Source organism: Myotis nattereri (genome assembly GCF_964212035.1).
Source record: "Myotis nattereri genome assembly, chromosome: 4".
In the NCBI taxonomy this organism is placed as follows: Eukaryota; Metazoa; Chordata; class Mammalia; order Chiroptera; family Vespertilionidae; genus Myotis; species Myotis nattereri.
Genome location: NC_138079.1, coordinates 83,030,048 through 83,054,561, shown reverse-complemented (window position 1 = coordinate 83,054,561; position 24,514 = coordinate 83,030,048). Strand labels below are relative to the sequence as shown.

General features: G+C 41.1%; 1 protein-coding gene across 2 annotated transcripts; it reads right to left on the bottom strand.

Moving 5' to 3' along the window:
- Window positions 1-908: 908 nt before the first annotated feature.
- On the bottom strand, window positions 909-24,297 carry EIF4H (eukaryotic translation initiation factor 4H). 2 transcript variants are annotated; one of them, XM_081088861.1, is made up of 7 exons: window positions 24,110-24,297; window positions 10,188-10,375; window positions 7,847-7,911; window positions 7,662-7,758; window positions 7,307-7,366; window positions 3,194-3,331; window positions 909-2,938 (listed from the first exon to the last, which is right to left on the bottom strand). In XM_081088861.1, the coding sequence occupies exons 1-7, from the start codon at window positions 24,166-24,168 to the stop codon at window positions 2,799-2,801; spliced, it is 747 nt and encodes a 248-aa protein (XP_080944987.1). In that variant the 5' UTR covers window positions 24,169-24,297; the 3' UTR covers window positions 909-2,798. The 2 variants fall into 2 exon arrangements, with proteins under 2 accessions (XP_080944987.1, XP_080944988.1); XM_081088862.1 differs by lacking the exon at window positions 7,307-7,366 and having other exon boundaries at window positions 24,110-24,295.
- Between the last annotated feature and the right edge of the window lie 217 nt (window positions 24,298-24,514).

Here is a 24,514-nt window from a genome sequence, read left to right as displayed (position 1 = left end):
TTTTAAAAACCTCTGAATTCCTGGGAAGCCTAGCTGACTCTTCCAAAGGTTTGAACATCCCACAGGTCCTTCAAAGATGGAATCTAACAGCTCCTTTGGAAAGAGGCCTCACAGAGCTGGAGTTCAAGCCTCTGGCCATTAGTAAATCCCCCCAGGAGATGGGTCTCCCCCTGAAAGGAAACACCAGTTGGCAGCAAGTCCTTTCCTCCATGTTCTTGGCTGGGCAGCAGCTGAAATAAACAGTCCCTCATGCACTCACCAGAACAGCTCCTACTGCCCCCACCTTCTTTCTCCAGGTTAAGCTGCCATCAAGGCTCTCACCTTTAGGCAAGCAAACTGCACCGGGCCAGGTCCTCTACCATCACTCTCCAGTGCCAGCCTGGCCTCCCAAACAGCTCAAAGCCCCGTACCTAGACCACTGAGTCATAAAACCATCAAACGACACAGCAGTTCTTCCCAAAACATGATCTGCCTGTTATGGAGTAGCACCCTCACTGTCATGAAGAGTACCTAGAATTTCTTCTAAAAACAAGCAGTTAAAAAAAGGCAGGTGTAAAAAACAAATGGAAAAAAAAGAAAAGAAAAAGCAAGTGCACACTGTGCAAATTATTTGATTTCTTCCATACTGGGAACTACAGCCACACCAGGTTCCTATCTGTTAGGAAAATTACATTTTTAGAAAATGGCGGGGGGGAGGGGGCGCATGCGCGGGGTGGATCTGGCATCCTATTGCTAATCATCATTAGTTCTTCTTAAGATAATTTCACTAATCCTGTAACTTCCAAAAGCAAGCAGCTTTTCTCTCTTAAATTACAGTATTCTACTAAATTTGGATACTGCTTCCCAAATTAAAAATGGTTAATTTTATGAGCAGCTAAAAATAACTCAAAATAAAGACAAGCATTAAATATTACGTAAGGTTTTCTTTTATTTAAAAGATCATTCACAAAATACCATATCCATAGATTTACTTTCTGTCATATAGTTGAATGTGTTAAGTGTTTGGAATTCCATTCTTACATTTAAAAGTCAACTGGATTGCCCAGAAGTGTAGATGAATTTATTTTGTTCTTAATCTTTTCCACATTGAAGATATAAGTAGGTCATCTGAAAGCATCAGGTTTGGTTACAACCACATAATGCATGTCTTTCTTAAGTTAAGTATTGGTGTTACACAAATGGTTCTTATTTCAGAAGCAAAGATGACAGGTGGAAGGAAAGAAGGGAGAGTTCTGTAAACGGCTGAGACCTTGTAACAAAGACAGAGTAGACACCAAGGACGCCAGCGAGGGACTAACTACTATCTGAGCACACTGCGCTGCGGAGGCCAGGACTCCCCTCAGCCCTCCAGCACGCTGGAGAGGGCCTCTTTTCTCTACCGCTCTGGCTGCTGGCTGACCCTGAATTTCTCCCAATAAAACGAGTGGGACTCAGGTGCTAATGAATTTGATTTGTCCACACATGGGTGTTCAAGCTCAAAAGCTATTGCCTAGACCCCTAGTCCTGGGTAAATGCTGAACACTGTATGTGGGAACAATGAACTTTGTCCCAAAGATGAGACCTAGTAACTTACAGCCACCTACCAATTATTTTAAGGTTCTTGATAGCTATATATAGTAAAATTCTCAATTCATCAAGTGAAACAGAGTAAAGTGCCAGATTCTAGGCCCATTTTAATTTTCATTATAAAAGTAAAGGATGGTGGGAAGCACAGTATCTCATTGTTAAACTAGGAAACAGATAAATGCAAGGGAGAGATGCAGAATACACAGATAACAGGAACTTGGAAAAAGCAATGTTCACACTATAAAGTGAGCCCAGCACAGCTCTACCACCCCCCCACCCCTACCCTTTAGTCCCCCAAAGCACCTGTGCCCAGTAGAAAGGAAACCAGCAGCAGGCAGTTCGGTACATTCAGCCAGACAGAGGAGCCTCTCGTACAGCTGGTGGAGGGAACCAGTTTGGACAGTGTTGAAAAAGCAGTAAAACATGTGATCACAGTAGTGCATTCAACTGATCCTCCCGTGTAAACTCCCTACTAACATCTCACACTACCCTTTAGGTTTCACTGTTCAAAATTGGAACCTATTCAAATAATCCATCTGGGGAGGGGGCCATAGAGACAGGACTACCTATAAACAGGATGGGAGGAAATCTGCAAGAATCAACAGACATTTTATCCTTGTTTTGAAAACAAGGTGTTTCAAAATCTGTATGTTGATCAAAGCTGAATAAAAACAAGATGCTATCCAATTTGTGACTTCTTTTCTGTTACTTATTTATTTTCATTTTGTGTATGTGTATGTGTATGTGAAAGCCACAGAAATACAGAACTCAACATGCAGGTCGGAAGAGAAGCACTAAAAAAAAAAAATCAAAGGAAGTGACTGGAGTCTGGCCAGTGTGTTGAAAGTAAAAAGAGAAAGCGAAGGAGAAAAACGAAGCAGCACCTCAATTCGAAGAGCTCCCCACATGGTGGCTGCCTTTTGTCCCTTTAGAGAAACTCATGTGCTGGAAGGAAACAAGGAACAAGAAGGAAAAAGGACAGAAGGAAATGGGGAAAGGAGTGGCAGAAAAAAAAAAGCACGAAACAGGCACTAGATACAGCAAAGCCAAGAATGTACTAAAAACCACTTGTTAACTGCTGACATGCACTCACAAGCTCTGTGTTTCCTTCGTAGGGAAGGAGGACAAAGGTCAGGCGCAGGAATGGTAACTGCAGGACGGCCGGTCCAGGGGGCGGCCAGGCTTCGGTCTTGCTCTAACTGCCCCCACACCCCATTCCCTCCACCGCCAGCTCATTCTTGCTCCTTGTGAACAACTTCCTCTCTGGGCCGGGCTCCCCCGAAGATAGCAGAGTTGGGATTGGCTACTTGGTTGAGGGGTGTCGCAACTGTTCGAGGTTTAAGCTGGAGCCGTGGTCTCTGTGCTCTTTCCTCTGGGAGAGAAAGACAAAGTTTATAAAGAATGGATCCCATTCCCCATCGGGTTAAATGACCTCTACATCCCAGCCCAATTTCTAAAAATTAACAGCCTTGAAGAACTATTCCATTCCCAGATACACAATAAAGATAAACTTACTATTTAAGACCAAGGGTGGGTCTACAGCCACTGCATGGCTTAAGAAGGCAAATGTCTATGAGGTACAAAATATCATGAAGAGGTACCCTCTATTTACAAGTTGTCGCCATACCTTCTGTTGGTTCTCTGAAATCCATATTGGGCCCTCGGAGGGGAGGGCCATCTCTGAAACGACTCCCCATTGGGGGGCCTGTTCGCCGATCACCGGGGCGACTCCCGCCCCTGCCTCCTAAGAAGTCGTCCCTGAAGCCTGAGGAGAAAGATGACACTCATTACTTTTGAAACTACTGTCTCAAAGCTGACTACACAGGTTGAATAAATTGTTTCTGATTTTAAAATTTTAAGTTCTTTAGTTTGTCCAGCATCTGAAGTTTTTCCAAAGTATGATGCATTGAAAATGAGTCCAAATGTGAAACTGTTTGATAATTTCAATGCAAACAGACTTTTTAAATAAAAAAGAATCTTGGGAGAGAAAAATAAAATAAGCTGTTTAAATTCTTAGCCTGCAGGAAAAGTGGAAAACACCATATGAGACTATATTCTAATACGACTTAAAACAATATGAAAATCCTCAAGGCACATTTTATTCTGTTTTCTACTATAAATCTATACAGTTATTAAAAAGGATAAACCTGAAATTTAGAAGTGACAATTTAGAATGCAAAATAACAAGGAAAAATAAAAAGACAAAGACAAAACAAAAATACGAAGTCACCTCTGGGTGACACTCCCCATTTTCCTGTTCCTGCTGCGTTTCAGGGTGGATCATTCTAAAAGCAAAGCACCTGTGTGGTAAACAAAGCGGTTATCCGAGTAAGGCCCACTCCCTAAGGGGGGCAATGCTGAAGAGCAGAGCACCTCACACCCAACCTGTACCTCACCTCCTCTGCTGTACTTGCAAAGGGGTTTCCCTCATTCATTTGTATATCTGCTAAAACAATTACCAACATAAGTAAAATGCATCTCAGTTACAAATGTTAAGAGTCAGTTACAATTCTCATCAGTGTGTAGAAGAAACAGTATTTTCTCAATGGACTTTAAGGTTTTATTTAGTTTTGTATTTAAGTAAAAGTCCTTCAGTTATTGGAGTTTAATTAAACTTTTAAGAGTATGGCCCATTGAAATCAGTTAATTTCTAATCAGTAGAAATATAGCTAATAAGATTGTAATTGAACAAATGTGCTTGCCCCCTTTGTTTAAGCTCCCAAAGGTGATTACTTTTACTCACTCTAAGGATAGTGCCATTGCTCAAAGCTTTATAGGAATGCATCGCTGAGAAGAATCCTGAGCCTGACACATTCTTCTATATTCTTGATCCCCATTTTAATAGATTTTGTATTTGCAAATTCATCTACTTGCTAAATTTACCTGTAACCCCCCAATCAGTACTTGCAGTGTTTTTGCTGCCATTCAGACATGCAAACAGCAGTGAAAGATTTTAGTCACCTGACTGGAGTGTTCTCAGTTGAGGTGGAACAAGATAACTCTGCCTTGTTTCAGCTCATACTGTAAAGAGATTCTTTTCACGACCTATTTAGTGCAGGTTTTTTTGCTCTTGTGTTTTTTGTTGGTAATTTTTGTTTAAAATGGCCCCCAAATAGTGCTGAAGAGCTGTCTAGTGTTTCTAAGCATAAGAAGGCTGTGATGTGTCTTAGGGAGAAAATACATGCTAGATAAGCTTCATTCAGGGAGTTATAGTGCTGCTGGCAAGTTCAATATTAATGAATCAACAATATATAGAAAATAAAGTGTCTTTAAATAGAAACACACATAAAGCAAGTTTATGCCTACAGCTGCTGACAAAATGCTATGATCAGAGGCTCAAAGGATCGTGACCTTGTTATTTCCCCTAGAAGATCAGTATTTGTTAATTAGGTACTCTCGTTGATTCTATAGAACCTAACTACTGCATATATGGAGATCAACTCTATCTGTAATGGTGGTACTTTTCTTGTTCTTTATGGTGGCAAGGACTTTGGAAATAGATCAAGTTATTTAAAACCCAGTTCAGAAACTGAGTTGAACAATACCCATTTTAACAAAGCAAGCAATAAAAACAATTCTAAAAACGATTTAGACCAAATCAGAGCACTGTTTCGGGGGAAAACACGTTGGGATGCACATAGTCAAATAAATATTCTTTAGTCTTTTAACCTGACACTCTCTCCAAACTAATCTAAACTGTGAAGTGTCCCTTTCCATGTGAGTATGAAAGTAAAGTTACTTTCCATTTAATAATAAGGTCAAATGATTTTTGCTGCCAGTGTTTAGTAAAACATATCAACTCACACCCACACTGATGAGACAGGTAAACACAACTGCTACTTTGTCCAGGTGGATGCGACAAAGTATAGGAGAAAAAAACCAGTGTACATTATCAGTGACAGCTTCACTGCAGAATATCTTATGATATGAGCATTGGAAAGATTATGAGAAAAGCAAGGCTGACATTAACAAATACCGTTTAATCAATTTGATGAGATTTCCAGGAGGCACACTATGCATGAGAATCTTCTGAGTTTTCTTTACAAAGCTTAGTTTAACACATTGGCTATTTCTGGTAGTGGGACACTTAAATTTTTATTTGACACTTAAATTTTTTTAGCAGCACACAGCATTAAAAAATAGCATCCTTTTAAAGAATAACATAGATCTACTTTCGTAAGTAATGTATGTAGCCATTACGCTACCATGTGGTACTTCACCGAAACATTGTTTACACTGAAACTGGCGAGCGGCAAGGTAGTTTCTCTGGCTGTGTTCACTATACTGTATGTCTCTGCTTCAGAGTTAGAGCCCAAGCGAAGTCAACAGCAGAAAGGCACTGATCGGTTAACTTTCACAGGTCCAGAGCTATGAGCTCCCTGTGCTCTTTCCAGAGTACCAGGAATGCACAACTGGCAGGTCGGAGACCACCACTCACTGAGCTTAACTAACTAACTGCTGCACCTGGATTGGCTTTAAGACTTTAAACATTTGTTGCATGTTTCAATCAGAGACTAGCTTATACATAAAATTACAGGTTTACTGGATTATACTGTACTTTTATGAATAAGCTCATTTCTAATTGGCTATAGGACTTTAAAAAAATAGATTATTCAACAGATATAGTCACCTGTTTAGCTAAAGCAGTACTGGAAGTAAATCTGAAAACTTTTTAGACTCACAGGACACCTTGCACCAGTTTCCCCATACTTACCCATTACTTTATATTGAGTTTTGTTTTGATGGGGGTGGGGGGTGATAGCTGGGTGGGTGGGGCTGTTGATGTTCTCATATATTGTAAGAGTACAGAAATAACCTCAAGTTTATAGGAAAGAAAACAGTTATTTTTAATTTTCTACTTTTCTGTACAGTTGACATTTTTACTACACGTATGAATTACTTAAAAAAATAAAAAATAAAGGTAACGAGATGAAGAAATGTTTAAGAGATCTTTCAAAGCAGAAGCCTGGCATGCAAAAAGGCCTCTTGAGCTGAGGCTAGGAGGCACCTATTGGCCTGCCTTGGTAAATTAAGAAAAAGAATGGTAGGCCCTGGTCAGGTAGCTCAGTTGGTTAGAGCAACGTCCCAATCAATACTCCAAGATTGTGGATTCGATCTCCAGCCAGGGCACATACAAGAATCAACCAATGACTGAATAAAATAAATGGAATAACAAATTGATGTTTTTCTCTCTCCTTTCCTCTCGCACTCTAAAGAAAAAAAGAATAGGAATGGTAAAGTAGATCATGCCCATCATCAAGCCATGAGTTCTGCACCCCTCAAGAAAAAGGTCACAAGGACTCTTTTACCATCTTAGGGGGAGCCACCAGGAATCAGTTAAAAGGCTTTCCGTAAGTTTCTAGAACCTCCATACTGTATTTCTAGAAGTAACAAACAGTATTCTATGTGTGTGGTACACACAAACAAGAGCCACCAAGTAGTTTCCTCAGGCGAGGCGCTGAGAAAGACTACTTACTGCACGAGACAAAGGCACAGAGAGGATGAACAGCTGGCTAAGGAAAGGTAACAAACAAAGCAGGGTGGATCAGTCTAATAGGTCCTACCCCAAATATTTACGTTCTAACAGAGGCTTATTGCATGCCTGGGTACCTTTTGGGAAAGTTCCATTTGTCAAAGGCACTAAAGAAGAGGTCCGGCCAGGCCAGCCACTCACAAGAAATGTACAACAGCAGCAAGGCTATTGAAAAAGGTTAAGTGGTGATACTTTAAATACTGATACCGGAATTGAAGTCATCCCGGGACTCCCATGCACCTCTAGATTCTCGAGGGCCACCCATTCCTGAGGATACACAAAAAAGATAAAGTTGAGGTCGGATCATTACCTTGCTGCACACACATGGAAAAATTCACTGGGACGATGTACAACTCGTGATGGGAAGTTCAACAAAATTAAAGAGTTTTTGCTGCCAACAGGAAAAACAACCCCAGGCTTGCAGAAGCATCATTTATTCTAAGATTTTATGTTTATAAAAGCTCACATAAATCTATCTGACCTACAAGACAGAGTTCTACTAGTAACCTTCCAGAGTTGTAACCAGTAAGTTGTTATGTTCAGTTTTAGAAGAACCAATCACCTCTGTCATCTGGTCCACCTTTCCTGAATCCAAAGCCACCTTTATCTTGTTTTCTGCCTTCTGCAATGTCCACACGAAGTGACCGATCACCCAACAGCTAATTATAAGGGGAAAACAGTGTAAGTATTAGCAAGAAAAAAACTCAACTACTAGCAACATGACAGAGAAAACCTGAACATACTTACTGCGCCATCGTATGTCAAGGCTTCCTTAAGGGAATCCACCTCGTCAAATTCTACATAGCAGAATCCTGTAAGAGAGAAAAAACTTCATTTTCTCAAGAAATTATGGGTTAAAACTATGATGGGATCCCTATTTTGTACAACTTGCCCACATCAGAACTACCACTTTGTTGCATTTATATGACTACAGACTAGTAGAGCCTGAATGAACATTTTTACTTTTCAATAAATAGAGCTTGCCCACCAGCATGGACCAATGGTTGAGCACTGACCTATGAACCAGGATGTCATGGTTCGATTCCCAGTCAGGGCATATGCCCAGGGTAATGGGCTTGATCCCCAATGCAGGAGGCAGCTGATCAATGATTCTCGCATCATTGATGTTTCTATCTCTCCCTCCCTCTCCTTTCCTCTCTCAAGTCAATAAAAATATATTTAAATAAAGAAATAGAACTTGATTGTTATTCTTCCCTCTTATATTTTTTTAGAAAGTACTAATCAAACAGGTACTAAAATAACAGCTGTGTTTTTATAAAGCTCTCATATGTTTTAACCATAATATTAAAACCTTTCTTGGATCACGGCAGAGTTGTTGGGTCTGACTACTGAATGACTTTGATATACTGTGATTGGGGTTTTAAGACAGATTTCAAAGTCGATACTGATATGCTCTGAAGGAGAGGCTGAAGGTGCCTGCTGCTTAGTTGGTATAAAACCTCTGATAAGCCTTGCTTTTTACGTGCAGCACTCTTGTCCACGTTCTTTCCTTGCACCCAGGGGCTACATCTGGGCTAAGTCCTTTCCCTGCTGTCATATGCTCACACTGTACCCTGCACACCCCCACTCCTGCCAGAGTATCCTGATCTTGTGATACCTTCAAAGCCCACTAGACTGCAAGTGCTTTGAAGGCCTGGGTCCAAATGATTCCGGTTCTCCATTTGCTCAGTAAGTACTTACACTGAGAATGTACTGCTTGGCTGGAAAGTATCCTCTGCCCTCCCACCTTCTTCCCTAAGTAGATTCAATGTTTAGAGAAATTGAGAAAACCACTCCAAAGTTCAAAGAGGCAACCCCAGCCCAGTCACACACCTCACACCCTAGAGCTGCTGAAACGGAGGGTGATTCGCTATGAGATCGTCTAAAACCTGCTGCTGCTGCTACTGACTCATCCCAAAGGTTGCCTTCACCTACACATTTTTTAAAAAATATATTTTATTGATTTTTTACAGAGAGGGAGGAGAAGGATATAGAGTTAGAAACATCGATGAGAGAGAAACATCAATCAGCTGCCTCCTGCACACTCCCTACTGGGTATGTGCCCACAACCAAGGTACATGCCCTTGACCGGAATCAAATCTGGGACCTTTCAGTCCGCAGGCCGACGCTCTATCCACTGAGTCAAACTGGTTAGGGCTTCACCTACACATTTTTATCTTAACTTCGAATTCCTAAATGCTTTTTAGCAAGCTAACTAGGTGGGACTTACAGAAGTTTAATTTGTTTTCGGTGTTTAATCACTCGGTAACAAAGCTTTAGGTTCTAAAGTCAAAAAGCTTTCAAAAAGGTAAAAAAATACCACTACATACAGAACCACTCCGATGAGCAACACCTCTGCTTCTTGTACAGCTCCCCACTGTAAGTCACCACAGTGACTCTACTTTTCATGGACACACTTCTGGATAAATAATGTAAACCAAATGCCCATATGCCTTGCACCAGGCACTTAACTACTGGGCACATTTCCCTTCAGGCAACCTTGAAAGCTAGATGATGATGTCATTTGATTCTTCATTCTTACTCCTCTGCTCAATTGCCCTTAAGATACTAATCTATAGACACTAACTCCATCTGAAATTTGACTCAACCTTCTCCCAAACACATACTCTGAAGTTACAAATGTACAGTGATAGTAACACTTATTAGGTTATCTTTTGGAATTTATAATAAATAACTGAATTATAGGAAAACTACCAAGAAAAATGCACAAGTTGACTAAGGTGAAATACACCTGAAAAATCCTCAGATGTTTTTGTTCACTTCTTTCCATTAACTTCTTTAGTGTCAGATAAGATTGCTATATAGGTCAGGCAAAGAAATAGCAGGTTTACTTGGATATATGCCACATATTTCTACAAACTAGACGATGTATAAAACATTTCTCCCCAAGTTGAACTGAAGGCCTATGAGCCGAAGTGCTATGTTTATTGCAGTTACTTGGACCAAGCAAACATTTAAATCACTTTCATAATTAGAGCCCTGTGGTTCACTAAAACATCTGGTTCAGCACCCCCCCCCCCCCCCGCTCCCTTACAATAATGGAAAATAAGAATTTCCCCAAACTCACCTTTGAATTTGTCTGTGTCTTTGTCTCTGACTAGTCGTACGCTCCTTATGCTGAGATCCTTAAAGATAGCATCTATGTCGCCTTGAACCGTATTAAAAGGTAGATTTCCGACATATGCTGTGTAGGGGGGCTCTGTGGGCAGCTCCTTCTGGGTGCGGGAACCATGGCCACCAGCAGTGCCACGAGACCTAGGAGGGGAAACAGACAGCATTCAAGTCTGCCATGTATTCCTGTCCCAGATCAGGAAAAACAAAAATGCCGTCCAGCCAGCTACACATTCCACTCTAATGTACAATTACACCACCTGGAAATTATAGGAGTATTCCTAATATTATTTATTAAAAAAGTGCCCGTTTTTTTAGTGACAGAAATGTCCTCAGAATCACAGAATCTATGTAAACATACATTTCTCTGGAAAAATCAAATCCAAATAGAACACATGCTCCTATGGTTCTTTCATATCCACTTAGAATCAGCATTTGCAAAATGTTTATCTCCTAAAACAAATCAAATGTCCTCCCTCACACCCAATAATAAATACACACTAAAAGTAGACTGTCCCGAGTCACTGTGTTGTACTGAAGCTGCTGAAGTTTAATGCATTTACAATATAATTCTTGCTACTGTCTAGTTTTGAATAACATGCTAATAAAAATTTTAGATTTTGTGCAGTAAAATCTATGTACATATACTCTCCACTTCCCATGAATTACTTCACTGGGTCCTCAAATGTGTGGTGCATATTATTTATCCATTTAAACCTCAATGTCATTTCCTCAGATATAACCAGAGTGGCTTACTTGTCCTTGGTTACAGAGCTAAGAAGTGGCAAAGGCTGGACCTTGATTGTGTCTCATCATTGACAATTTGCAGAGTATAAGTTTAAATCTCAGCTCTGCTGCTTACTAGCCATATGATCTAAGCTCAAATTCTCTAAGCATTTATTTATTTGTAAAATTGGATTAATACTAATAAAGACCTTGAGTTATTGAAAAAATAACAAATATAAGGTGCTTAAAATTAAAACCCTGCCTAACACACAGTATATATGTATAGAGTAACAAGTACCATTATCACCACCACCTACAACCTGAGGTTAATGTTTTGCAGATAACATAAAAATAAGTGGGGTCATTATACATTTGTCCAAACCCATAGAATGTACAACACTAAAAGTGAACCCTAATGTAACTGGACTTTGGGTGATAATGACATGATGAATGTAGATAATGACGCTATGAATATAGAAGTTCATTGATTGTAACAAATGTACTACTATCCTGCAAACGGGGGGGGGGGGGAGGGGGGAAGCTGTGCATGTGCAAGGGCAGGGTTTATATAGGAACTGTGTAATTTCTGTTCAATCTTGCTTGCCGTGAACCCAAAATTGCTCTTTTTTTAAAAAAATATATTTTATTGATTTTTTACAGAGATAAAGGGAGATAGAGAGTTAGAAACATCGACGAGAGAGAAACATCAATCAGCTGCCTCCTGCACATCTCCTACTGGGGATGTGCCCGCAACCCAGGTACATGCCCTTGACCGGAATCGAACCTGGGACCTTTCAGTCCGCAAGCCGACGCTCTATCCACTGAGCCAAACCGGTTTCGGCCCAAAATTGCTCTTAAAAGTAGTCTATTAAAATGGAAGAATGAATGAATGAACGGGAAGGGGAACTATTCTTTATATCAATAAGAATGCCAGCTAATAAATATAAAAGGAATCACATAATTAGAAAATCACTACTCTGCAATGTAGTTAGTAGTAACGGATTCAGGCCAGGCTCATCAATGGATGCCTAAACCACTGATAAACTGGTTTTTGGGGAACAAGATATTCACATGATCTCAAATTATCACCCTATAGATCATTAATCTCAAGGGGGGAAAAGTTTCTTCTCAAATGGAAAAATCTGGCAGTCACCACCTTAACCAGGTAATTGAACTTAGTATCCTATATAATAAAGGTCCTATATAATAAAAGGGTAATATGCAAATGAACCAACTGGCAGAAGGACCGGTTGCTATGATGGGCACTGACCACCAGGAGGCGGGTGCTCAGGAGCTGCCCCCTGGTGGTCAGTGTGCTCCCACAGGGGGAGCGCTACTCAGCCATAAGTCCTGAGCCAGGCTCATGGTGGCTCCTTCTGGCTGCGGGAACCATGAGTGGCGGGAGCCTCTCCTGCCTCCACAGCAGTGCTAAGGAGCAGTGAGCAGAGCAGTAAGGAGCGAGGGCTCCTAGGCTGCAAGAGGGATGTCTAACTGCAGACATCCCCTCTGAGGGGTCCCAGACTGGGAGAGGGCGCAGGCCAGGCTGAGAGACCGCCCCCCCCCGCGCCCCCCCCCCCCCCCGAGTGCATGAAATGAATTTTCATGCACAGGGCCTCTAGTCACTAATAATGAAACAAGCTTACATTGTATGCCTTCTATATTGGCGGGGGTTGTTCAAATATGTCAGTTAGGAAAGGTAAAAAATGGCAGGGGACTAATGAAATAAGACAACCAATGCTATGTGTGATCTTTGGTTCCTGAATGAATAGCTATAAAAGAAAAAGCAGCCCTAACTGGTTTGGCTCAGTGGATAGAGCGCGTCAGCCTGGACCGAAAGGTCCCAGGTTCGATTCTGGTCAAGGTCATGTACCTTGGTTGCGGGCACATCCCCAGTAGATGTGCAGGAGGCAACTAATCGATGCTTCTCTCTCATCAATGTTTCTAACTCTCTATCTCTCTCCCTTCCTCTCTGTAATAAACCAATAAAATATATTTTTTAAAAAAGAAAAAAAGAAAAAGCAGATAGAGGAATCTGAATATGGCATATATAGGTACTATTGTATCAATGTTAAATTTCTTACTAGTGACAACTGCTACTGTAGTGTCAGTAGAATGCCCTTGTTCTCAAGAGACTTAAAGTATTCAGGGGTGAGGTGTTGAAATAGCCAACATTTACTTTCAAAGGGTTCAGCATAAAGGATATGTGTGCATGTATGTATGTATGTATAGAGCAAATGTGAAACTTGTTAATCTATCAGAGTCCATTGTGTCGTTCTTTCAACTTTACTATAGTTTAAAACATTTTCAAAATAAAATGTTCGCAGAACACAGGAGAAAAAACTTAAAAAGGGGAGGTATTATTTCTTTTAAAATAACTATTTAAAACAAACGAGTCTTCTCAACAACCAAAGATCTGCTCAAAGCCATCCTTTTTGCAGGGGAAATATGAATGTCAGTCCTGGAAAGCAACCTCATTTCCATATATTGCTAGAAGTATCATGGAAGAAATTCCACATCTTCCCTTGAAATAAACTCCAGGTAAATATTTGGCAATAAAGATCGTACTTTAAAAATTTTATTTATTGATTGATTTTAGAGAGAGGGGAGGGAGGAAGGAGAGGCAGGGACAGAGGGAGGGAGGCAGAGAGACACCTATTTGTTGTTCCACTTATTTATGCATTGGTTGCTTCTTGTATGTGCCCTTACCGGGGATTGAACCCGCAACCTTGACATATGGGGACGACGCTCTAACCAAGTGGGCTACCTGGCAGGGTTAAATATCATTCTTCAGGACATTTTTTCTGAAAAGAACCAAGCCATGACATATCTTAGATGACTAAACATTTTAAGTTTAATAACAAGTCAGAATTCTGCTACTTCCCAACAGGAATTATTAAGTACTACAGACCTGGTGCACTCGGGGTGTGTGTGTGTGTGTGTGTGTGTGTGTGTGTGTATGTGTGTGTGTGTGGTGTTCCCTCAGCCCGGCCTGCACCCTCTCGCAGCCCAGGAGCCCTCGGGGGATGTCCGACTGCCATGGAAGTGGAAGACGATCCCGCCACCGCTGCTGCACTTACCAGCCGTGAGCCTGGCTCAGGGCTTCTGGCTGAGCAATGCTCCCCCTGTGGGAGCGCACTGACCACCAGGGGGCAGCTCCTGCATTGAGTGTCTGCCCTATGGTGGTCAGTGCACGTCATAGCGACCAGTTGTTCCACTGTTTGGTCAATTTGCATATTAGCCTTTTATTATATAGGGTTATTTTGTATTTTGTCCTAAGAACACCAGAAAAAATAGTTTTATTAAGTGAATTGCATCCCACTCCCCCTCTCCAAAGGCTAGCAAATGTTACTTATTTTGCATTTTTAACACTGCTGATAGTGTACAACACAACTGTTATTATCTCAATAACCATAAAACCTAAATTACTTCCAATAGGATACTCTTTAGAACTGGATACTGAATACATAAGATACAGTATAAACATACAGAAAAATGTCAAAATGGAGTATGAAAAATAAACACTTTAAATTCATTTATGCAACATTTATTAAATATCTGATGGAAAACAGTCCCTCGCCTTCAATCAGCTCACAACTGAGTAGCACCTATAAAACACAAATAACTATATTTGCATATGTGTTTTTGTGTTGTGTGTGTGTGTGTGTGTGTATATGTATGTATATGGTAAATTCTCACTTATCGTTGATAGATTCTGTGACTTTAAGCAAATAACATATAACAAAGTACCAGTTGTATAGCTCAGTTGGTTAGAGCATCATCCCCATATACCAAGGTTGTTGGTTTGATCAGTCAGGACACATACAAGCAGCAACCAATGAATACATAAACAAGTGGAACAACAAATTAGTGTTTCTCTCTCTCTCTTCTCTCTCTCTCTCTCTCTCTATATATATATATAAAGAAAAATAAATGTTAAAAATATATATAATAAAAACAATTTTGGCATAAACTAATTAATTAATATAAACCAAGAGTTTAAGTTCCCACAGCATCACACCAATGTTATTAAGATACCGCATTGAACGAAATGTTATTTGAGGACCTGCAGTATATGTAAAAAAAGAAAAAAGCTACAATCATTTTTATTTAAATATAAGGCGAAGGGGAGCATATAGAAATGGTAAATTCCATGTGTATGTTTAATAAATCAGAAAAATGGAGGGAGGGAGGCTTGCTAAAAGGGCATATTAAATATTTACATGAGAACTTATGGAGTGTGCTCCATGTAGAACTGAAAAGATAGGGTCAGATGATCTCAGATTGAATAGGGAGCCAGAAGAGCTTTAGGAATGCTGCTGCCTAGATGAATGAGAATAAGATGATGGGGACACTAATAAGAATGTAGTAGGATAAGAAGCCAGCTTTGGGAAGACAGAAGAACCCCATTTTAGGGAAGAAGTATTTTAAGAGCTAGAGATGTGGAAACAGGTAAACTAACCCAAGTCCAACAACTTGCTCATTTCACCCTAGCCTCACAAAACCACCAGTGATTTAATTACTCTAGACCAGCAGTTCTCAACCTGGGGGTCAAACGACCCTTTCACAGGGGTCGCCTAAGACCATCGGAAAACACATATATAATTACATGTTGTTTTTGTGATTAATCACTATGCTTTAATTATGTTCAATTTGTTAATAATAAAATTGGGGGTCACTACAACATGAGGAATTGTATTTAAGGGCCGTGGCATTAGGAAGGTTGAGAACCACTGCTCTAGACCAAGCATGTCAAACTCAAAGGCTAACAGGGGCCAAATAAACAAGGCATGCAGTCCACGGGCCGTGAGTTTGACATGCTTGCTCTAGACCAGTGAGTTTCCACCAATGTGCAGCAAGAGGCACACTGGTGTGCTTCAAGAATATTTAAAACATGCAATACTTGACTACTTAGTTAGGGGCACTGACCTCTTTTCCCTTAGACTGTCCAATAAAATAAATAACAGCCAATGCAACAATAGCTGTCCAGGATGAATAAATCAAAATTATACCTATTTGTGGGGTCAGATCGTCAAAAAATCTATTTTTCTGGTGTGCTGCAGAATTTTAGTAACTAGTTTATCTATGCCATGAAATGAAAAGGGTGAGAATCGCTGCTCTAGACACTTTCTTAAGAATTACTGAAGCAGTCCTAAATACTACCCTATCTGATGTAGTCAGTTCTACAGGATTTCAGTTTTTCTTAGCTTTTCATCAAGCAGTTAGTTCCCTGAAGACACGACAGGGCAGTGGGACTGGGCCATTTAGGTAGGCTTCAGGTTATCCACTCTACATTATGAAGCGTCTACAGTGTGCCAGCAGCTTGAGAGACAATCCCAGAGAGTGCATATGCACACAATATACATTCTGCTATCAACCAAATAAAAAAAATCAAATGTCAGAAATATTCTTTGAGCTGAAGTTCCCATGAGATACTTTTGACACTAATTTAAAGTTGGAGGGACTATTAACTAAATAAGCTGGGTTAGATAAAAGCACTTTCTCCAACAGGTTAAAAATAAGAGAGAAGACTCATTTGAGACCTTAGTTCAGGGGTCCTCAAACTACGGCCCGCGGGCCACATGCAGATACAAATATTGTATTTGTTCCCGTTTTGTTTTTTTACTTCAAAATCAGATATGTGCAGTGTGCATAAGAATTTGTTCATAGTTTTTTTTTTTAACTATAGTCCGGCCCTCCAACGGTCTGAGGGACAGTGAACTGGCCCCCTGTTTAAAAAGTTTGAGAACCCCTGCCTTAGTTAGTTTGGTATAGTACCTCTTCCAAATAACTTCTTTACCCCAGTTTCCTTGTTATATTTCAAAGCTTTATTTTATAGTGAAACTTAAAATTGACCATAAAAATACTTCATAAATACTGATTGCTTTATAAAAGTTTAATAACAATTCTAAAGTATTACAGGAAGACAACCCTCTCGAGGCTACACTGTTCATGCAGAAGCAGGTGGACTAGCAGCAGTAGATATAAAACAGGAAACAGATGATACAGGTGGCAGCCCGGGCAGACTCCTCCTCCCCATTCCGATTAGGTCTGTGCTGCAAACTCCAGGCCATACCATCCCACCGCTGAGCAATGATCTTTCCTGCTCATTACCACTTCTTACTGTCCCTTGGGGACAGTCCATTGATTTTTAAAACAATATATGAGTTTTTAAGGTAATAAATGACATCCTCAGTATTAGGAAATCTGACTTTCAACTCCAAGTATGATCAAAATCCTCTGCAGACAAATCATTTTTCTTCACTCAGATCAACTGAGTATCTGAATGTCCACGAAGTATACGGTATAGTGGGAACAAACCTAAGATTCAGTTTCTGTTCTCAAGGGAGCTGACAACTCAACTGAAGGAGAATTAGCAAGGGTAAGTCCTATTCCAAACAAAGGACTGCAGAAAATTCAGGAGATAGCAATGAGGGCAGTCTCTGCAGAATGAATCAACAGGAAGTTGGACTCTACTTTCCAGATAGTAGATAGGGAGAGCACTGAACTCTTAAGATGATAACGTGTTAAGCAAAGATATATAGGACTGAAAGGAGACTAAAGGGTGACCATAAGAAAAAAATAGAAAGATTATAAATCATTAGGGCTGGGATTAGATGCAATAAGTAGGTGAAAGAGAAAATTAAGTGTTCAAGACTTATTTCCAAAGTATAAAAGTTAATGAAAAATGAAGGACACATGCTGTTATTTCTGGGAAAATATTTTTATGATTATTTCTAGGCCTATTAGAAACTATACACAATTTAAGCTCTGTTGCTGTTAATCTTAAAACTTTAAGACCAATGGCAAGATACCAAGAAGTATTAACCTCTCACTTTGGTATTTGGACCATTAGGTATTCTTCTATTACCTCTAGGTGATAACTGAGATTAATTTCATTAGGGCTGATGAACAACTCTGGTCTTTCAGTTGCCATTCAGAAACATTTATTGGTACATATAATTTGGCATATGGCACTATGCTAGACCCTACATAAAAACACAATAAGACTATCTTTATAAGAGTAAAATACAAGTAAGCAACAAAGACAGAACCCATTGATCATGCTTAAAGGAAAAATAGTCAAAATGTGTAACCTAGTTTCCAGACAATAAAAAAAGGTAAGCTCTCAAAAGTCAAGCCCTTATTTCACTTACACCATCTACTATTAATATCTTACATTAAGTAAGACATACTAGTTATAATCACTAGTACATTGTTAACTAAAGTTCAGTTTATTAATATTTCCTTAGTGTTTACCTAGAGTCCTTTTTTCTGTTCCAGGAATCCACCTAAGATGCCACACTAATTTTAATTGTAGTGTTTTTGTTTTTTTTACGAACCCAACACAACTTGGATTAAGGCACTTTACTATTTCCAAGTAGATCTCCCTCTAATATATGCATTTCAAAACTAAATCCCTTCATCTTGATAACTGCTCATTTACTACAGGATGTGCATGGAAGCTTCTGCAGGAGATCTGTCCTATACACTGCTTTCATCTCCCAACTATACTACCTGGTATTTACCAAGGGGGGAAGCAATGAAGTCACAAGCCTAGCAACCACTTTAGCATCACAAATATATACTTCTTAAAAAAGAAATATAGCCCTAACCGGTTTGGCTCAGTGGATAGAGCGTCGGTCTGCGGACTGCAGGGTCCAGGTTCGATTCCAGTCAAGGGCATGTACCTTGGTTGTGGTATTCCTGTTAAGTTTTCCCTTTTTATCAGAGACCTACACTGATCTTTTCATTGGCCTTAGCATAAATCAAGGGGGCACTAAAATGAATTATTACTCATGCTTCACTTGTAGTATTTAAGGGGAGGGGGGGAAGCTAGCTTCAGTAAAGAATGTCCTTGATAAAGCAGTAAAAATTATCAATTATATTAAATTGTGACCCACTTTTTAATACCTCATGTTATGAGATGGGGACAAAACACTTCTGCTTCTTACAGAAGTACGATGGTTATCTCCAGGAAAAGCACTCATGTGAGTTACAAGCTGTACTAGCTATTTGTTTCATGAAACATCATTTTTACCCAAAAGAATTGACAAACTGGTTATGCAGACGGGTATCTGGCAGACATTTTCCTGAAAATGAAGTGAGTCTGTCACTTCAAGAACTGTAACAGTACCTGTTGCCAATGATAAAATGAAGGCTTTCAAGCAAAAAAACAGAACTTTAGAAAACTTGTACTCATCAACATAAGCTTGGCAGACTCCCAATACCTGAAATTTTCAGATGAAAATTGATGGTGATAGCAATAAATGTGATTTTTGAGACAGTATAAAGGAATGTGTCAACATTTGGAAGATCTGCATAATTCAGTCTACTGGCATTGCCTAAATGACCCTTGTGTATCATTTCATTCAAAATATAAGGCACATTCTCTCTGGCTGGTGTGGCTCAGTTGATTGAGCCTCATCCCATGCACTAGAAGGCCACAGGTTCAATTCCCAGTCAGTATGTGTATGGAAAGGAACCGACAGATATTTCTCTCTCCTCCCTCCTTTCTCTAAAATCAATAAAAAACATATACTTCTTAAAAAAGAAATATAGCCCTAACCGGTTTGGCTCAGTGGATAGAGCGTCGGTCTGAGGACTGAAGGGTCCAGGTTCGATTCCGGTCAAGGGCATGTACCTTGGTTGCGGACACATCCCCAGTAGGGAGTGTGCAGGAGGCAGCTGAATTGATGTTTTTCTCTCATCGATGTTTCTAACTCTCTATCCCTCTCCCTTCCTCTCTGTAAAAAATCAGTAAAATATATTTTAAAACAACAACAACAAAAAACATTCTGCTTTGGATGTTCTAATTTGGATGTCATAATTCAAGACTTCCCAGAATACTAAGGTTAATTTCAGACAGAAATATAAATGTGAAAAATATACTAAAAAAGTTTTTAGAAATCTCAGAGGCATTTATAGTAAACATTTCAAGCATAAATTCTGTAACAAACCAACAATTTCAAAGAACAAATTACTTAATACACACTTATAATACTCATTGTATCCTAGAGGAACAGATTTCTTACTTCGATTTAGATATATAGCCAGGTGAGTAAAAACTCACTCTAGTTAACTCAACAGAACTTTCCCCACTCTACTAACCTCAAGGAAAATATTTTAAGAATTAAAAAAAAATTATAAACCAATAGCTACTAATTATTAAGCATTTTTATGTAGTAGATATTGTGAGACACACACACACACACACACACACACACACACACACACACACCTCATTTAATACTCCCAAGAACCATACAGAGGAGTTTCTATCTTACATGTGGAGAAAATGAAGCTCAGAGAGGTAAGGGAATTTGTTCCAGGTCACACAGCTAACACATGGCTGAGCTTACATTCAAGCTCTGGTCTTCCTGATTATGAATCTAGGGCTTCTGCCTGAACTGTCTCCCAGATTCTTTTTGGTAAAACCAAGTATTTGTGGTAACACTTTTCACAGAGGATGATTTGGAATCAAGCACACTGGGAGACTGGGGAGTGGAGAGAAGGATGACAACAAACCCCAACAACTTGACATTTGATATGTAAACAGAATTTTCTCCTCATTGATTTTTTTTAGAGAGACTGGAAGGGAGAAAGAAGGAGAAGGAGAGACGAAGTGGGGGTGGGGGTGGGAACCCCTGACTGGGAATCGGACCGAGACCCCTTGGTGCATGGGCTGACACTCCAACCACTCAGTAACACTGGCCAGGGCAGTAAACAGAATTTTAAAGTCAGCTTTTCAATACCTTTACAAGTCCTGGCATCAGAGGAAATAGCTACTATTTTTATACACTGCTTTCTTTTCAATTTTAAGTTAAAATATGCTTAGAAATTTAGAGATGCCAAGCTAAGCCTTACAAGACTCGATTGGTGGTTTTAGGTTAAACACTCAAAAGGCTTTTATTACAGTCAGAAATGTAAAATCAGTATTGCTCTCCACTTTATTGGCAACGGCAAATGAAAAACTGGAGCCTCAATGATAATTTAGCAAACTGGAAAAAAAATCCACACAAACAAACACCAAAATACATTCAAGATCTGGAACAACCAACTCTCTGATAATTTGGGAAAAACTTTTTTTTTCATCCTCGCCTGAGGATATTTTAACACTGATGTGAGAGAGAGACACATCTATTGGGTCAGGACGGGAATTGAACCTGCGACCAAAAGTCGCAGGGCTAATGCTCTAACAACTGCGCAAACTGGCCAGGGTGATAATTTGGAATGTTTTGACTTGCTTTTTGAGCAACAATGTAGCCTCTGGTTCTCTTCTTGGCTGCTGGGGACATGCCTTTCCAGGCTGGGAAAACAAAGCACTTGTTCAATATTGCTTACAAGTGCACTGGTTATTACATATGACTATAAAATAAACCTATGGGGAAGGTGTAATTATAAAAGCCAAGTTTTTAGATTGTGACTGTACATTTCAAACTTGTATTTTTTTCCTGTGACCCAAGTGGTTTAGAGTTAGGGCATCTCATCTAGCTGAGGTGTTTTAGACTAGAGCAGCGGTCACCAACCTTTCAGACCTCACAGACCACTGGTTGGTGACCACTGCCCCAAAGGTTTCCTTAAACCAGTGGTTGCCAACCTTTCAGACCTCATGGACCATCAGTGGTCCACAGACTACCGGACTAGAGGGAAGGTGATTTACAAAAGTACTAAGCAAAGCAATATAAGATTGGCTTTCTTTCCATCGATGGTATAATTTTATATAATGCTTAAGAATTGTATTTGAACATAAGCAACAACACCAAAACATTTATTGGTGTGAACATAATTCAAATAACAACTGAAATTATTGTTAAAGAATATCTGATCAGCTAATTATCCTACCATCTTGCTAAATTTCAGAAATCCCAGTAACATAAAATTAAATCAATACTGATGAAATTAAAATAACATTTAATGGAAAAGGAAAGCTTTGGTACAGACCACAATACTACAAGTCTGGTCTTCTGTGAAATTTCTGGACTCACTCCAGACATTATCTAAATGAACACACAATTCACCAATAGGTTTTTAAGAATCTGAGCAATATTTCCTATGTACTTTTACATGAATATGAAGTCAAATGGAAAACTTCAAGCTCTTATGTAGAAGGTGCTTAACAGTAAAGGGACTTTTTTAAAAAATATATTTTATTGATTTTTTACAGAGGGGAAGGGAGAGGGATATAGAGAGTTAGAAACATCAATGAGAGAGAAACACTGATCAGCTGCCTCCTGCACACTCCCTACTGGCTATGTGCCCGCAACCAAGGTACATGCCCTCGACCGGAATCGAACCCAGGACCCTTGAGTCCGCAGGCCAACGCGCCATTCACTGAGCCAAACCAATTAGGGCTAAAGGGACTTTTTATTAGGAAGCTTAGGTGATGTAGAGTGCTAGCTACTGTTCTCTCATACCAGTTTTTGGAGAACATCTGGGCAAATGGCTAACATTTTCATTTGTCTTTTGATATTTGAAATAGCATATTAAGAGAATTTTATTCCTTTTTTTTTTTTAAATCCTTACCAGAGGATATTTCCCCCACTGATTCTTTTAGAGATAGTGGGAGGGAGTTGGGGCGAGAGAGAAACATCAATATGAAACATATTGAACCTGCAACCCAGGTCCATGCCCTTGACAGGGAATCTAACCAGAGAACCTGTGGTGCACCAGCCAACATTGACCACCGAACAGTACCGGCCAGGGCAAGAGAATTTTTCTTTTGTTCACTTTGCATTATTCAAGTCACTCCAACTGTCAAAACTGACAGCCACTAAAAGTCTAACTCAAACACCTCAAGTCACCAGAAGAGATGGCAAGTTTGTGAAAAGGTAGAATTAAAAAAAAAAAAAGTCCCCGGGGGCTCAGTATAATGTGACTTACTTCCAATGAAAACTCCTTGGATCTGCCTCATATTGAACTACTTACTCTGTTTAAGAGCAGTTTCCCTGGGTACTTCTAAATGAAAGTAATAATAATAATAATCCTAGTTATTAAATTTCTAGTACAAATCTGATGTCTAGAAACCTACCCCAAAGGCAACAATTTCACACGTCACCCAACATCTATTTCTTTTTTTATTAGCAAATAAAATATCCTTTGAAATAACAGGTGGCTCCACTTCCACGTTAGGGTGTAATGAATGGTACCGGGTCCTCTCCCGAACGCAAACAAGCCTGTTCGGAGGCATTCCCAAACCAAGGCAATAAGAGATCATTCTTCACCAAAACAAAGATACTCTGGGGACTGAAACCCGGGAGGCGGGACACCTCGGTAGGTACAATTGTGGTGTTATCCTGGGAAAGCAATCTTCCTGTGAAAGCACACAAAAGGCTAAGTGTGTCCTTGACAAACAGCAAGACGTGCATAGCCCACCTTCCAAATTCCGCATGAGGCAATTTGTATTAAAGTGAACGATTTTTTTTTCTTTTGAACAAGGCGCCCCCGTTATATATAGTCTCTAGTTGGCCAGAATCAGAATGGGGCTAAAAGCGATTCCTCCTCTAGGTCAGAAGGAGAAACTAGGGAGAAATAAAAATTTCTGCCAGCAAGCACGTAGCAACTGTCAATAATAGGAAATGCTCTGATGTATCTGTTTTGGTTGGTCCCCCCTCTCCCGACGTGGATCGGGCCATTCCCCGGCTCCAGCGGCCACGGAAGGGGAAGGGGGTCGCTCCTCTCTCGGCCTCCCGACGTGGCCCAGGCGGCTGGCCTCCGGGCGAAGGGGGCCCGGGCGCCGAGGGCACAGGTCAACAACACGAGGGCCGCGGCGGGGCTGGAACCGAGCGGGGCGGGCTGCGGCCCCGATCCCGCGCTGCAGCAGAGCCCCCGCGCTGGCCCTGCTGTCCTGGGGGAGGGGGTTGGAAACGGGAGCTCGTCTTCCCGGGCGCTCAGTGCCCCTATGGTTCGGCCTGGCGGCCGAGGAACGGGGAAGACCACACGTCGTCACCGGCAGAGCCAGGGATCCGCCCTGCGAGCAAGACCCCGGTAGCCTAACCGCCCCCTCCCCGAGCGCGCCATTTCCAGGCCCCAGTCCTCCAGGCGCCTCTCCCCGGCCTCCGCCGGCCCGGCCCGGCCCCGATCTCTCGCCGCCCAGGAGTCCCCGACTCCGCCCGCCCCCCACGCCCGGCTGGGGTGCGCGCACGGCCGCCTCACCCTCTGCCGCCGCCGAAGCTGCTGTAGGCCCGATCGTCGTAGGTATCGAAGTCCGCCATTTGCCGTCTCCGCTCCGAAAGGAACCAGGGTGAACGAGGAAGGACCCCGCAATATAACTCCCCCCGCCCTGCCGCCGGGGCTGTCCGCAGCGCCGCCTGATCGCAAATCGCATGCACGCACGCACATGCGCGCGCACGTACGCCGCGCCGCGCCCGGCCTGGCGCGCTCTGCGGCCCACGTGTTGCGGGGGCGGTGTGCGCCCGGCGTCTGGCCTCGGGCCCCGGCCCATTGTGTGCTAGTCCAGCGGCTTCACCTGCAGCCGCCTCCTGCCACCGCCCCGCCCCACCCGTGGCGCGAGGCCGGCCCGACCTCGGGAGTCTCCAGGGGCTCTGTCCGCGCGCCTAG